This window comes from Salvia splendens, chromosome 15 (genome assembly GCF_004379255.2).
Source record: "Salvia splendens isolate huo1 chromosome 15, SspV2, whole genome shotgun sequence".
NCBI lineage: Eukaryota > Viridiplantae > Streptophyta > Magnoliopsida > Lamiales > Lamiaceae > Salvia > Salvia splendens.
In genome coordinates this window covers 15,862,840-15,878,908 of record NC_056046.1, presented here as the reverse complement: position 1 = coordinate 15,878,908, position 16,069 = coordinate 15,862,840, and the positions used below count along the sequence as shown (strand labels likewise).

The window sequence follows — 16,069 nt, the reverse complement described above, 5'->3', positions numbered from 1 at the left end:
ATTAGGGATAAAGTTAGGGAAGCAGGTGTGTTTTCAATAGTTTATGTTAGTGTTGGCGATGCTTATAAGAAGAATTTAGTTGGTCAAAGTTTTTATCAACATCTTTTGCGACTGAGGGGATTTGGTTTTACTCCCATTATAGGAATTTTGTGATCTAGTTTGTGAAGTTGTAGTTGGAATAGTTTAGGAGAAACTGATTCCCTCTTAGTTATGTAAATTTCAAATCTTCTATTGCCACGGGTTCCTTTTACTTTTATGTTCTTTTAAGCCTTTCAATAGTTACTTTGGTTTCTCGACAACGAAACACAATATGTTGGTAAAACGATTCCTCTCCAACTAATAGGTCTTGGGTACGTGTGCAATAGAACAGGTAAACCACACAGGGAAGGATATGCTCGGACCTATAAGGGCGTTAGTGGGATTTGAACCCGAGACTTCCGGTCTCAAGAATAGCCACTCAAACAGAAAAGTTCAAGAAACATGATTAACCAACCATGCCAGCTTTTGTAGTTTAATCTGCAGTTAGTTTTGCCAAACGAAGCAACACATCCAACTCAGAAAAATGTCTACAAAAATGTATCAATATGATTTTGGTAATTATCCAATATACAATCATCCATCTTTGAAAACATCAAAATCTCTTTTAAAACTCTGTATATACCATCAGAATCAGGATGCGATTCATCTGCAACTAGAAACTCATGAAATTTGCCCTCCACCTCGATCAAGCTCGACCCCGGTGTCTTCTTCACACCCTTCTCCCTCATCCTACTTCTAGCGATCCTCACATCGCTCCATTTCTTCTTATCTGCACACAAGCTAGCTAGCAGCACGTACGTCCCACTATCTCCCGGATCCAAAACCATAAGCTTCTCTGCAGCAAGCTTTCCCAACTCCACATTGGCATGCATCCGACACCCATTAAGAAGGGCACCCCAAATAGCTTGGTCCGCCTCCATCCCCATCGAGTTTATCAAACTATACGCCTCTTCCAATAGCCCTACTCTCCCGAGTAAATCAATCATACAAGCATAATGCTCCATTGCAGGAGTGACCCCAAATGCCTCCATATCCCTGAAGCAGACCCAACCTTCCTCGACTAGCCCTCTGTGGGCACAAGCCGACAAAATACCCACAAATGTGATATTATCAGGCTTGAATCCGAGCTCCACCATACGCTCAAAGAGGCCTAGTGCCTTCTCAGCATGACCATGAGATGCATACGCCACAATCATGGAGTTATAGGACACCAAATCTTTCTTCCTCATCTCATCAAATATCTCCCTAGCTAAATCAATGCTCCCACATTTGGAATACATATCAACAAATGCATTACTTAGAATTGTACTAAGAGGAATCCATTTCTCCTTCACATAGTGATCATGGATTCGTCGCCCTACATCCATACAACCAGATTGAGCACACGCTGAGAGCACCAACACCAAAGTACTCTCCAAAGGAGCAAAAGCTTCCATCTCCATTGCAGAAAACAACTTCAAGGCCTCCATCGGCTTATTATTCTGTGAGTATCCCCCTATCATCGCGGTCCAAGAAACCACATTCTTCTCCGGCATCTCATCAAACACCTTCCTAGCCATCTCAACCTCCCCGTTCCTCCCATGGGCGTTTATCATGCTAGTCCAAGAGAACACGTCCCTCACATCCATCTTATCAAAGATCTCCTTAGCCTTCTCCACACCCCCGCATTTCACATACATATCCAACATGGCATTCATCATGTTCAAACTAAACCTAAGCCCTCTCATCTCCGCGAACTCACGAGCCCTCTCTGCGGACCCCAAATTCCCCCTCTGAGCACAGGCGGAGAATACAGCCACCATTGTAACATCATTAGGCTCCACATCAGTCTCACTCATTTCATCGAACATCTTTAATGCATTATCGATCATGCCATTTTTCACACTCCCGTCAATCATACTAGTCCAAGAAACCACGTCCCTAATCTCACTCTCGCGGAAAACTCGATCTGCGCAGCTCAATTTCGCCTTCTCGCAGTAAAAATGTATCAATTCATTCCTCACAAAAACATCCCCCACAAACCCAGATTTCCAAATCCTACAATAAACACACTCTCCCGCTCTCAAATCCCCTAAACCCTCACACGATTTCAGCCCAAAAACATAGCTCCTCCTATCCATCTCAACGCATTCTCTAACCATTGTAACGAAATAACAAAACCCCAATTCAGAAAACCCTTTCTTAACGCAGCCCCTTATTATTGTATTCCAGATATACACATTGGGTTCGGGAATTTGAGAGAAAAGAGCATTTGCATATCGAAGATTTCCCCTTTCGTCGAGTGCGATAAAGGACAGGAGCCTGCTGATTGGAAAGAGATGGAAAACGAGGCCGGTGCGCATCATTTGGGCGTGAATTTGCTTCGCTTGCGACATGGAATTGCAAGCTTCGATGAGAAGAAGAGTTGGGTGCGTGATTCTGAGATTTGGGTACGGATTTGAGTTCCATTTCTTTGAATTTGAAGAGTATGTTTTGAAGCTGAATCGATTTGTTAAGGAGAATATTTGTTTCAGTAGAAGATGATTCATATAGCAAAAATTGTCAGTTTTGTTTGCTCATCTTCATAAATACTCCCTCCGTCCCATTAAATATGCAACATTTGCTTTTCGGCACAGGATTTTATGTAGTGTTGTTTTGTGAGTTAATGAAGAGAGAGTAAAGTAAGAGAGAAGAAAAAGTAGAGAGAGTATTATTTCTATTTTTAGAAATGTTTCATTTTTAATGAGACAGACAAAAAAAGAAAACGTTTCATTTCTAATGGGACAGAGGGAGTATGCAACAAACCTCAGCTCCAGTTTCGATGTTTGAGACTTGAGAGCTAGTAAAGCTAAATAATTCTTAATAGTAATTTTTTAAAGAGGGAACATCATTTTTGGTCCACGAACTTTGCCAAATTATCATTTTAGGTCCGTGAACTTTGAGTTAGTATCATTTGAGGTACTTTTTACTATTTCCAAGTTTTTTGGACGAAAATACCCTCAATACCTTCAAGTGTATATATTTTTAATAAATTTATCATATACTCATAATTTTTTATAAATATCTTTACAATATATTTTTGACAAATTTTCTAAATATAATTTGACCTTAAATATTATCACTTAATTTTGTGACATGCAAGTAAAATTGCTTCTTCAGTTTTTTATATTAATTTTTTTTAAAATTGAATAAAGATCTTTTCTTGCATGTCACAAAATTAAATGATAATATTGAAGGTCAAATTATATTTAGAAATTTGTCAAAAATATATATTGTAAAGATATTTATAAAAAGATCTTTATTCAATTTTTTATTATTAAAGAAAGTTCTTTATTCAATTTTTTAAAAAAATTAATATAAAAAATTGAAGAAGCAATTTTACTTGCATGTTATAAAATTAAGTGATAATATTTAAGGTCAAATTATATTTAGAAAATTTGTCAAAAATATATTGTAAAGATATTTATAAAAAAATATGAGTATATGATAAATTTATTAAAAATATATACACTTTAAGGTATTGAGGGTATTTTCGTCCAAAAAAACTTGAAAATAGTAAAAAGTACCTTAAATGATACTAACTCAAAGTACCTAAAATGATATTTTCAAAGTTCACGGACCTAAAATGATACTTTGGCAAAGTTCGTGGATCAAAAATGATGTTCCCTCTATATTATAGGTCCATAATTATAGATTTACTACATTTGAATCATATAATGCTATCTTAAACAGCCGTTTAATTACAAGCAACTTTACCTTCTTCAGTATATTTAGCATTTTTAATATAGTTCTACATATAGAGTTTGAATAATAAAACAAAAAAAAGGGATCCTGATTTTTTTTATGAACTTTTAAAATGATTGTAAATAATTATACAGGTTGTGTAAAATTTTCAATCCGGTCAAACTCAACTATTTCTGCTGAAATTAAAATTAACGTTTGGATTTCTAGGTAGATAGACATAACACTACTTTTAAGTACCAAGTATTTTTTATTTCATCTTTCACTTGAAAGACCATACCTGCAAACATTCATGCAGTATTCATTCCGTCCTTAATTCATGAGTCCTACTATTTCATTTCTTTATTTTAAAAATGTAATTAATAAGAAAAAACATTACATTAATAAAACTTCATTAAATAAACTGAAAATTACATAGCCTAGCATAAGTTTACTATCATTTGGTCCAACTCGGCTAAGTTGATTGTCTCATAATCTATCAATCTCCTTCTTGGTATAATCATATAAAATAACCAAAGCGCATGTACAAAATAACCTAGATGCAACGTATATAATATCAAAAAATGTACTCCTAGCTCGGGTTGGGTGGTGGTGGTGGTGGTTGAGATACTAAAATATGTAAGATTGATGTTAATTAGGCTGGAATTAGTACTCAACCGTTCCATAGTAGTGAAGTCATTTTGCTATTTTGATATATTCCATAATAGTGGAGTCATTTTTCTTTTTAGTAAAAGACAACACATTTCTTCTCACTTACTTTATTCTCTATTCATCTCTTTACCTTTTTCATTTCCTACTTTATTTATTTTTTACTTAACTCACTTAAACACAATGTTTCTTAATCTCCGTGTCGATAAGAAATGCTTCCACTACTTCTGAACGGAAGGGGTACTATAAATAAAATGTGTGATTTACTTAATAAAATATAGTAAAACATAAATAGAACATGTAATGGAGGACAGACCAAAAAAAATGAAATCCATATCTAGGGACAGGAGTACGTTTTATCGTACATAGCTTACGCTAATCATAAAATTTGGTTTCACATTTACTTCCTACGTTCCATGTTAATAAAGGCGTATCTTCTCTATATTATTCTCTCTTACTTTACTCCTTATACACTTTAACTATTCATAATTATTTTTCTAAAACGAGTGCAGAAAATGAAACGCCTCTATTAAGGCAGAACGGAAGGAGTACCCCAAATGAGATATGTGAAACAAGATTCACATCAAGCTACACAATTATCTGTTGCAGAGGGTATTCAGCTGACTCGGCCCAAATTTACAAAATGATGCATTCGGCATAAAAATACACATCAAGTTTGATTGGTTCAAGTCTCACCAATTTGCCAGTGAAATTGCTATAGTATGAAATTGCATTGATAAAAATAAATTTAATAACCGATTAAAATGAAAGTAAACAAAAAAGAGGGTGACCACGAACTACCCTGTCAAGGTGCAACCAACAAAGTAAAACTAACCTGTTTTTCTCTCAAGAAATAAAAAAAGGCAACACTGAGACTTTACATTGGTATGCTTAAGAAGAGAATGAAACAATGAGGCGCTTTTTTTCTTACTTTGTATTAATCACCTAGATGGGGTTTCTGATGGCTGACTGTTCAATGCAGAGCTCGAAGGTATCGAAGGCATGCCCCCGTTTTCATGAGAGGTTGATCCACCCCACTTCGTCTCCGCATCCGATGGTTCAATCACATGAACTGCACCATCACTCATGCCAAGCGCAAATTGGTTGGGGTCTGTTGGATGTGCTGCAATAACTACGGGGAAGGGATTGTCGTTGCTGCACATGAAGAGATGCCAATTACTTAGTAAACAAAAAAAAAATTTGTAAACACTTAAGGCATCTTATATATCTTGCAGCAGGAACCTTATTAAGCAGTAGTTGGCTTTTTTCATCTAATTTACCAAAGACAAGGAGAGATCCGACATAATATTCCCCCGAAACAAGAGTGCCAAATTGTGAGCCATTATTAAGATAGGACGACATCAACATGTTTCAACAATATAAGAATATCTTTCAATATACGTACCTGGCTGATGATAAATAAGCAGAGGGTGCTATCCGGCACCAAAGATTCAAACTGTCAGAATCGAATATGCCGACAGCACCATCACAAAACCCAGTAAAAATCGACAGACCATCGCACGAGTATATAGCACTTGAAATAGCCGAGGAAAGTGAATCTCTTGGATACCACTGCAATTGAAAAATACTTGGATCATAACATTCTCAGCCATTAAAAATGCATGCGATTGAGGTTATGAACTAGCTTCCAACTCAACTAATTACATGAACTTTTGCAAGCACAAACCATTTATTGTTGTCTCCAATTGTCGTAATGCGAACTATTAGTGACATGAAGATTCTAGCATGTCAAATATATGTAAATTCCAGACATGCAACCAAGAGGGTATGAACTTCAGTATGTTGTATTATTGGCACATCACTAGTCTCTTGTCATATTATAACACTGTTCCTACTATGTGACACTTGCAAACTTCTGTTCTGTTTTAAAACTAAACTTTTACCTATTTCTGGAGGACCATATGCAATAGATAATGCACGAATAGCAACTATTCAAATAACTGCTTTGTGAAAAAATATAAGAAACGAAAGAGAAGAAAAACACTCACTGAACGTAAACAATCCAGTTGAGCATCATATATAGCAATTTGACTTTCATGAACAACCAGTAGATGCGATTGATTGTTATGGAACTGAACCCTAGTTTCTCCAGCCAGGGTAGATGGGTGACCGGGAGGTGGCTGTATTAGCCGTGATTTCTTCTTCTCCCATCCATCAATGCTCCACATGCACAGCTGAAATCAGGATAGAAAATTAAACATGCTGGTTTACATATAATACAAGTCAGCTAATAACTTGGCAATACTCGGAAGAAATATTAAATTTAAAAACTTGAACATAGGTTAAAACAAGTCTATGCTGGGCATGACTTGCCTGAGCATCAGCTCCAGATGAAACCAATATGTTCAAACTCTGAGAAAATGCTAGCCCTGAGATCCGTTTCTGATGGCCCTTGAGCTTCGTTTTAACCTATAATGTGAACAAGCATGACAGAATCAGTAAATCTAAAGATGATCATGAAAACAGAAAGAGCATCATATATGCAAGCACGGCACAATTCATCATTCAGAGATTGGACAAGATGAGTTATTACGTGTACATATTCGAAACATTAAAAGGCCCAAACACTATGGCATTACAAGGACCTTGGAGGATAATTTGAGTTTATAAAGAATATATATCATAAGCTCTCTAACACCTAAACATTTTTTCCTTTTGATTAAATAAAGACTAAAGTCCAATTTTGGTCCCCTACATTTGCCCTAAAATTCTTTTTGGTCCCATACATTAAGTTTGTGACCTTTTGGTCCTTAATATATTGTTTTGGTGCCTTTTGGTCCCAAACATATTGCTTTGGTCCAAAATAACCATTTTCTGTTAAAATTAACGGTCGAAGTGTTTGACCAATTTAATAACTTAATTATAATCTAATTAACTTAATTAATTTAATACTCCTTCCGTTTCCTCAATGCTGAGACAAAACTTTTCAGCACAGAATCTAAGAAAAGAATGTTTAGAGTGTTAAATGGATAGATAATAAAGTGGAGTAAATTTGATGTTTTTAAATTTAAATTTCATTTGTATAAAAATTGAATTTTTATATACACGAAAAATTCTTTGATTTTTTAAACAGGAATTTTCATAGCTCTCTACTACAAACTTAAATTTTGGTCAAACACTTTGACCGTTAATTTTAACAGAAAATGGTTATTTTGGACCAAAACAATATGTTTGGGACCAAAAAGTACCAAAATAATATGTTTGGGACCAAAAGGTCACAAACTTAATGTGTGAGACCAAAAAGAATTTTAGGGCAAATGTAAGGGACCAAAATTGGTCTTTAGTCATAAAGACTAAAATAAATAAGCACTGCTAAGGTGCTAACTACTAAAATCCTCTGATTCAAGATAGATGAGCAAAAGGCTGGCTCAATACCAACAATAAGTAACACACACGTGATTATAAATGCAATAAGTAGATATATCAATTCCTCTAGAATGCTAGCACACCCCCAAACACAGTCAAGATACTTACCTCATCAACTCTAACATTGTAAATCTGTATCGTAGAGTCTTCCATTCCAATAGCAATTATATTGTTGTCTTGTGGATGAAATGCCAGATAAGTAGCAGCGGGAGGCGGTGGCATGAAAGTTGTCATGACCTAACCAGAATTAGTACGCAAATCAATTATCTAGCATGTTTAAAGTATACTCATGTGGGACGTAGTACAGTCCAATAATTACAGCAATTTTGGGAAATCTGAAGTGAAGAAGTTAGCACACCTTAAAGGTCATCATGTTGAACAAGGAGACTTTCCCCCCTGATGCAGACATAACATAGGAATCGTTCTTAGACAAGGCAATACATGCAACAGATTCTTCAGCTGCTTTGGAATCAGACACATCATTCGACATGAGAGCCCCATTATTAGGCTGCCACAACTGAGGCACACTAGAGGCAGAAGACTGAAAATAGACATCATATCATTTAAATTAGTTTAAGTGAACAATGCTGAGGAAGACTTATTGCTAAGCAAATGATAATCAAATTCCGACTTTTCCAGATGGATTGCGTTCATTGCGCTGCCACTTCCACAGTTTATGAAGAGCATTAGAAGCCAATGCTAAGACAGCTAAGCCAGAATTCGTGTATAGCAAATGCACGACCTGTAATGCATTATGCTATTAGACATCAAATTGAACATAACCAAAACAAAGATCAGTTTCCTGAATAAGAATATAGCAATCTCCTTATTCAAGCAGACATTCTTTCAACTGAAGGGGATTGCATGTCAGTTCAACAAATTGTCCACATTACATACTTTGTTAGGGGCCAGAGAGTCGGGCAATTTCAGAGCCTTGAGTTGAGATGCATCAGATATGTCAGAAGACTTCCAGCTTTTGATTTTTTCAGTGTTCTCAAGGATCCTCGGTTTTACATCAGTTCTCCTGCTGCTTTCCATGCTGGCCTGAAAATTTTGTCCAAGCAAAATGAGCTGGCTGCACATTCTCAACTATCCTTGAGGATGAACCGAAACGACTAACTTATCAATTAAGGAAAGTGAAATATATTGATTGAATGAATCACAACTGCACAAGACCACTACCAGAAGGGACATTGGCTGTTGGATCCTATCACTGCGCTCAAAGGGGGATGCTGAAGCAGAAACGCTAGCAATGGGACCCAATGGACCAGCAGCAATAGCAGGCTGCAGAGAAAATTAAGCCAAAATACATTAAAGGAATATATAAGTAAGTGTTGTGGACTCTGAAGCAGAAACAGTAGCAATGGGACTCAATGCACCAGCAATATCAGGCTGCAGAATAGGAGAGCTTGAAACTGAAATACAGTGAACGAATCAAGTAGTCAGAAAAACTGAAATTTACTTTGACATTAGCTTCAGCGTGAGCACGAGCACCATCGAACGCTCTGCTCTCCAGCATTCTTAGCATGTGCTGACCGCCAGTATTAGCCAAGATCTTAATTCCATTTTCACTGGTGGTAACAGCCAGCAATGAACCTTCCTTATTGAATCTTAATCTAGGGCTTGCCTGCAAGTATAGTGCAGACCAAATTAAAGTATCAAATATGAAGGCAATAATGACAGCAATCTGAAAGATGCAATAAGCTAAAGATACTAACTGGCAATCCACCATCAGCATCAGTATAAGTAAGGATATTGATGTTATCCATGTCCCAGAACTTTATCTGAAACTCGTCACCAGCTGCTAAGAAACGGTTCCTTGTGGTGTCAAACTGCACCACACCCAAAGAACGCTTCCGGAAACCAGAATATGTCCTCTTAATGGCTCCTTCACTCTCATTCCACTCAACAAGGTGAGATTCACCTTCTTTACTGGTTCCACAAGAGAACAGCCTGAAAATAATTTATTGTAAATAAATATCTAACCTATATAACCATGAAAGATAATGTTGTATTTAAGAAAAGAGGGGAAAACAAAGAGCTGCATAATTGGCAAACTCTGGAAGTAAAAGAACCTGTAAGCAGCAATTAATCCTGGATTTTCTACTTTAAAACATTTTTTATTTTTTGCCATTGCTCATAATGAGTTACTCAGAATCAAGGTGATATTTTCACTTATATGAGCTAAAAGTTCCCTCACACATGACATATGAAAAAGGTGAAATAACTGTTTTCTCAAACACAGATTCTATGGGAAGGGGTCCTCCTCGACTATTAAAACGATCAATTTCCCCCTTACTGATATTGATCCACAACCATGGCATAGCAGGTATATCGTTGAGGCCAGCAAAATGTGGTGGAATACAACATGCAAGATCTTGGAGATTGGACTAGTTGTCTACTTGTCTTTGAGTTTATTTTTTGTTATTTTAGTTTATCATGAGTCGAGCAGGATTAGGATTATCTTTATATCTCAATTGTTTATTAGCAGTAGGAGTCTTGAGGTTTGATAAAGGAATGTCGAGTATTGAGTTGTAATCAGATTCCAAGGAGGATCGAAGTTGTCACGCTTGTTTAGCTATTCCGTAATACAGTTTCTCTTTTATGCAAACACTTACTGTGGCATCACTGCCTGGCGCCTTGCGTATCTATCAAATACCTATATTACATTATTACCTACTCAATTTCTTCTTTTATTTGGCCAAAACATCATTTTTTTTTGGTAGAACGCAAGACAAGTTTATCAGTTTTTTTTTTGAAAGGGACAAGTGACACCAGTAAGGGGACAGTATCCTAGTTCAAAATACAACAAAAATACCTAGTTATGTTTAAAACTACATTTTTGAAGATAACCTTCACCAAAACTCCAAACCTAACCCAGCCCCACACCTTGAAGGATTCATCTGTCCTTAAAAACTGGCATATGCCTTCCAAACCACAATGACCAACAAAGAACTGCCAGGTTAGTCATTATTGATTGGTACTAGTTCAATAAAATACTTTCCGAATTGCAGGTTTAATTTTTCAATGAGATTCAATAACACACAATATGAATGATTATTCAGAGGAGATTTTAAACCTTTGTTAGCTTTTAGGAGTTGGTATAATTTTCTGAGATCTAGGCTATAGTAAACAAATCACAAAAGTTGTCCAGAGAGAGATTGTGGTTATGTTTGTTATCCTTCATATGAATTGGATTAATAGGTTAATTGTATAGTTTCTTCAGAGTCGATACATTCTCTAGCATCAGCCTTTTATTCCTGAATTTTAATCTAAGTTTGTAGAGTTGAGTCTTTATCTAAATGAGTGTACTTTTTTATTTTTTTATTTTCAGTTTACTTATTTGGTATTCTAGTTAATAATCATAATTCTCAAACCCCATAGTTTAGCTTGAATAATACTACTATAAATTGTCTGCATTTATTGCTTGTTGTATTTTCATAATTTTAGTCTCTTTTACTATGGATGCACTGTTTGCTAATCGACCACAATAATTGTTTAATTGTGGAGTAATATTTTATTGTTGGGAAATTAGTGATCACCAAGCAAGAGGAAAATCCATACTTCCATAGGACACCCGGAGTCAATAACTAGAAATCTCATGAAGTAGTTGGTGCATTTCTTATCATTTATGTCCTTGTATATCAAACTATCATTATTTGCAAGCAATGTCATGGATACCTTAAACAATGAGGGTAGACAAAATGAACAAACCAACCAAAAAAATTGACAGGTACCTGGTACCATCAGCACTATAAGCCATTGTCGTGCACCAAAGCCCAGGGGAATCATAATCTACTCTCGACCCCAAGGAATCATAAAGCCAAGCTTTTATTTTCCCATCAATTGCGGTAGAGAAAATAAACTGCAAACAGAGTCAAATACTAGAATCAGATATCCCTTTATCAATTCGACCAATGAATAAGCCACCAACACAGTTCAATTACAAATTACAACTCAAAAGGGTATGCAGTGAGAAGGAGGGTGAGCATCCATTTAAAAATAACGCACCTGAATATTCTCTTTATAGTGAGGACATACGGAATATACAGGAGCTTCATGACCTTCAAAAGTATACAGCCTACGTCCTGCTACTGCATCCCATATCTAGGGGCAAAGTTACTTGTTTAGATCAAAACCAAACAATGGGGCACAAATAGTAAAAGCACTTGTTACCTTAATTGTCTTATCATCCCCACATGTAACTATGCAAAGTTGCTTATTGGGATGGGCAAAAGCAATATCATTCACACCGCCAATATGAGCATCAATCTACAATTAGGGAAATAATCTGTCATTGCAACTCTAAACAATTCTCAAGCCCGGTAGGAAAGAGTGAGCAAAGGAGAAGTTGGGAGGAATCCTGACCTCTAAGTGTTGTCTTAATTCTCCAGCTGGATTGTAGGTATATATCTGAACTATGTGCTTGGAAAAGGCAACACCTCCAAGATTGAAGAAAAAATTATCAACGACAGAACAAACAAGTCTACGAAGTGTAGAAATTAAATAGTTGGTAATATGACAATGTTATATACCAAGTATAGATCCATCTGGGCCCCATACACATCTATTAACGGATATTGTCGCATCTTTAACCAAAGTTGTCTGGACAAGACCAAAGTAAAAATAAATAGATATGTCATAAATTTCACAATTATAAACATGTACCATAGTTACATATACATGTAATTTATGATATATAAACAAAAAATAATATGCAACTTAAAAGTTGTACGATACACGGGACAAGGCATGAAGGCAAGCACATTGAATACTCACTTGGAATGGCATTGAACAAGCTGATATATCCCAAACCTTGAAGGTTTTAAGTGCTAACCTTTCTCGAGAACCGACTTCCCAAATGCTGATATCACCAACATTTGTTCCAACTACATTGGAGACAACGTCAGTAACATTAGCATATTTATATATTAACATCATCATGTTTTACAAATGACATATTTTCAATTTCAGATTTCTCTACAACACTCTGTAACAGTAATGAATTGGAGGTAGTCTCATAATAAAAAGGATTCAACTAATCTGAAATTCAAAAGAAGAAAGCAAAGTTATTAGAAGGAACAACCTAGAAGAACAGTCTGTTGCTGTGGATGGAAGTCCATGCTCATAACATTAGATCCTTGACTAAGATTCCGAATAACAGTTTTGGGAAGGTCATCTGGTGAATACATATTATTACTGTTAGGTGGCTGGGTCGATGCAGAAAATGATACCTAGACATCGTCAAACATGTGTCAAAAGATCATTAGATAAGGAGTATATCTTAAGAGATTAACAGAGTTGCATCCAACTTCCAGACCTCGTCAGGTTGTCCCGGGCGGAGACGTTTCATTAAATGTTCAGAATCAGCAGTCTGATAATCCATTCCAGGGCCACCAGGAGGGGTTCTTGGATGTTTCAAGAAGGCAGCTGGTAGTAACATGTCAAAGAATTCGTTTTTTTAGTCACTACTTTTATGTGCTGAGGATGATTGCACATTAAGTTCAATGTGATCATTTTAACCCTCACCAGGACTAGGTGCCTGAACAAGGCCAGGAGGAGCTGCAGCAACAGCAGCATGAGGCATAGACTGGTTAGCAGTTGACATCCAACCTGCAATAGCACTAGGAGGAGGAGAAACAACAGGCTGGAAAGGCTGCAAAAAGAAAGCAAAGGATTATATGCCAATAAATGTAACCCAGTCAGCAAGATAAATAAAAAACAAAGACCCTACTTACACCATGGGCTCCAAGAGGAGGAAACACACCAGGTTTAGGAACAGGTCCTGCTAGAGGGTTGTTACCAGGAGGGGGGGCACGTGCTCCGTTACTTGAAGAACAAGTATGGTCAGTGAAGAGTGTTTTAATATCCGGGTTTGGGCGTGGGTTCTTGCAGAGCTGATGCTGCCAGTTAAGACTGCAAAACCATCAGACATAAATAACAACAAAACAAAATCTAGTAATTAAATGTTAAAGAGGTTCTGGAATGGGAAATAAGCTATAATGAAAATTCAAATGAATGCAGATATGTACTTAAAAATGACAGAGATAATTAGCAGAGGGTAAGTCCATATCGTATGCCAAGACTGGATTGTCACCTCTGGTTGATTAGTGTTCTCAATCTCGAAGCCTTAAAAGCAGGAAACGTGAGTTTGTCACGGAACAAAGGATTTGCCTCTATCAGCTTTTTAAGCTCAACAAGCATTATGTTGCGTGCTGACTTTGTGTCCCCGTATTTGGAGAGCTGTTCATTCTGCCTATAAATGTAGTTCCCATACAATTAAAAAGTGAAAAGGATAAATGATAAGTTTACAGTTAAACAAAGTATAACCTGAAGTTGTCAAGAGTCAACAGCTGTGTGATCTCTTTAAATAGATCCTCATTAAAAGAGGCAAACACCTTCAGATCTTTAACAAGAATCTCTACAGCTTTTGCTCGATCTTGTCTGAAAATGTTGGATAAATAACAGATTTGACAACTGCTCGGAGACACGCAAGATTTCAGTTTATATGATGACACTGAAATACAGCATACCTATCAAGAGCTTCAAGGTATTTCTGCTTTCTAATCTCAAAGAAGATTTTCATCGAATAACGGTTGTCCTCAACTTTGGTGAATCCACTTAAATAACGCTCAACTTCCTCCCATTCACCCGCTTGGACTTGATCCTCAAAGTACTTCATGTTGAAGAAAAATCCGGATTCTTGCTCCAATCTGTACACGTTATACATGCAATGTAAACAGCAGAAACCTTTTGTGCAAAAAAAAAAAAACGGAACCCAATTGATTTGTGCCGACAAGTCATTTTAAAAAGAAAAAGGTGCAGTGGTTGAAGCAACAGTTACTCACATAATTTTCTTTACAATAAACTAGTGGGTCATATACACTGCCATGTTCAAAGCAAGCAGGTGTTCATTCATTCCATTATACCCGAAATTTTATAAACCGGCTATACCTCAAGCTTATCCTCATAGAGATATGAAGATAAATGCAAAATACTCAATCCCACCCCACCCCAACCCAGAAAGGAAGCAAAGAAGCAATGCCTTGTGTATTTACAGTCACATGTTACGATAAATTCACAAAAGCTAAGTTGTGACACAAACCAAAACAGAACTTACTTATGAACAGTCTCCTTGAATTTCTCCTCATCCAAGAACTGCAATATTAAGAACACGAGTTCTCGACTCAAGGACGACATAGTGACGCCTCCCGGCCCCCCCAGCCACTCCAGTGCAAAATCCCAACTAGTACCCAAATCAAATTAAGGGAAAGGACGGAACCTAACCTCTCCAAACCAACAGGAAAAGGAACACAGACACCTTTGCTCTCGAATGCAAAATTACGCAATCTCTCTGAACAGATAAATAAATTACACTAACAACTTATGTGGCGACATGAAATATATCGGACCATATCTAGGGGTATAAAAGCCTAATCCAAATTCCAGAAGTACCTGAAGAGCTCAAATATTTCCCAATTACACTTATCTATTCAAGATCAAAAGCCCCTTTTAAATGACAACAAATCAAAAAAACGAGGAGGATATCAGAAACCCCCAAAAAAGAGAAAACGCCTTCAAACTACAAATTCAAATTCCTAAAAACAAAATAAGCCTTCATAATTCAATCCATAACCATATATCACAGAACCACAACTCTGCTCTCTACGCAAGCCTCTACCATTCGGAACCCGCAATAATTCGAGCTGAATAGCACTATATCCAGATCTGAGGGCACATCCTACCGCAGCGCAAAGAAGAGCTCGTCTGCACTAGCTCAGAAGTCAACAATGCAGAGAGCTAGGGTTTTACTAGGAAGAAACAGTCTCCTTGCCTCTTTAACCCAATTTATATCCTTAATCCTCTCTGCTACACTCGCCCCCTCCACTTTCCTATTATGGTTTTTTTGGCACGTAAAAGTCTCTCACTTTGTTTCTCTCTCTAAAAACAGTAACCGTTGCATATATAATAGGAACAATTTATGGGGATGTGCATTAATAGCAGGTTGCTGCAAAAAGAAAAAAATTGAAATTGGGGACGATGACCCCTTTTCGAATAGGAGTAATATTTGTAAATTGCTGTCAAATATTTTAATCTATGTTCATAGTCACATCTTTCTAGTTTTATCTATTCATCAAAATTAAACTAATACTGTAAATGAAAATTAGTATTTATTAAGTACTTAATTTTTATCTTACTTTTTCTATTTTGTTCATTTTTTTTCTTTTTTATTTCTTTTATTTTATCCACTTTATATTTTTTTCTCATATTTTAA

General features: G+C 36.5%; 2 protein-coding genes across 2 annotated transcripts; both read right to left on the bottom strand.

Moving 5' to 3' along the window:
* Nucleotides 1–565: 565 nt before the first annotated feature.
* Nucleotides 566–2,598, bottom strand: LOC121766609 (pentatricopeptide repeat-containing protein At2g22410, mitochondrial-like). Its single transcript, XM_042162893.1, has one exon. The coding sequence runs from the start codon at nt 2,565–2,567 to the stop codon at nt 567–569; it is 2,001 nt and encodes a 666-aa protein (XP_042018827.1). The 5' UTR covers nt 2,568–2,598; the 3' UTR covers nt 566.
* A 2,521-nt stretch (nt 2,599–5,119) lies between these two features.
* On the bottom strand, nt 5,120–15,832 carry LOC121768323 (protein TOPLESS-RELATED PROTEIN 2-like). The gene is made up of 25 exons (XM_042164793.1): nt 14,915–15,832; nt 14,328–14,507; nt 14,125–14,238; nt 13,892–14,050; nt 13,533–13,710; nt 13,324–13,450; nt 13,115–13,224; nt 12,881–13,028; nt 12,574–12,683; nt 12,330–12,399; nt 12,163–12,236; nt 11,971–12,066; nt 11,806–11,901; nt 11,532–11,659; nt 9,513–9,747; nt 9,257–9,421; nt 8,977–9,078; nt 8,692–8,838; nt 8,426–8,536; nt 8,153–8,335; nt 7,903–8,031; nt 6,742–6,837; nt 6,417–6,602; nt 5,813–5,979; nt 5,120–5,562 (listed from the first exon to the last, which is right to left on the bottom strand). The coding sequence occupies exons 1-25, from the start codon at nt 14,992–14,994 to the stop codon at nt 5,349–5,351; spliced, it is 3,405 nt and encodes a 1,134-aa protein (XP_042020727.1). The 5' UTR covers nt 14,995–15,832; the 3' UTR covers nt 5,120–5,348.
* Between the last annotated feature and the right edge of the window lie 237 nt (nt 15,833–16,069).

Excerpts from the sequence above, each read along its gene's own strand:
- LOC121768323 (XM_042164793.1), bottom strand. The coding sequence starts at position 14,994 with ATGTCGTCCTTGAGTCGAGAACTCGTGTTCTTAATATTGCAGTTCTTG. Across the intron at positions 14,051-14,124 it reads TTGACTCTTGACAACTTCAG|GCAGAATGAACAGCTCTCCA; the intron begins GTTATACTTTGT and ends CTACATTTATAG. Across the intron at positions 13,225-13,323 it reads TGTTCAGGCACCTAGTCCTG|CTGCCTTCTTGAAACATCCA; the intron begins GTGAGGGTTAAA and ends TGTTACTACCAG.
- LOC121766609 (XM_042162893.1), bottom strand. The coding sequence starts at position 2,567 with ATGAATCATCTTCTACTGAAACAAATATTCTCCTTAACAAATCGATTC.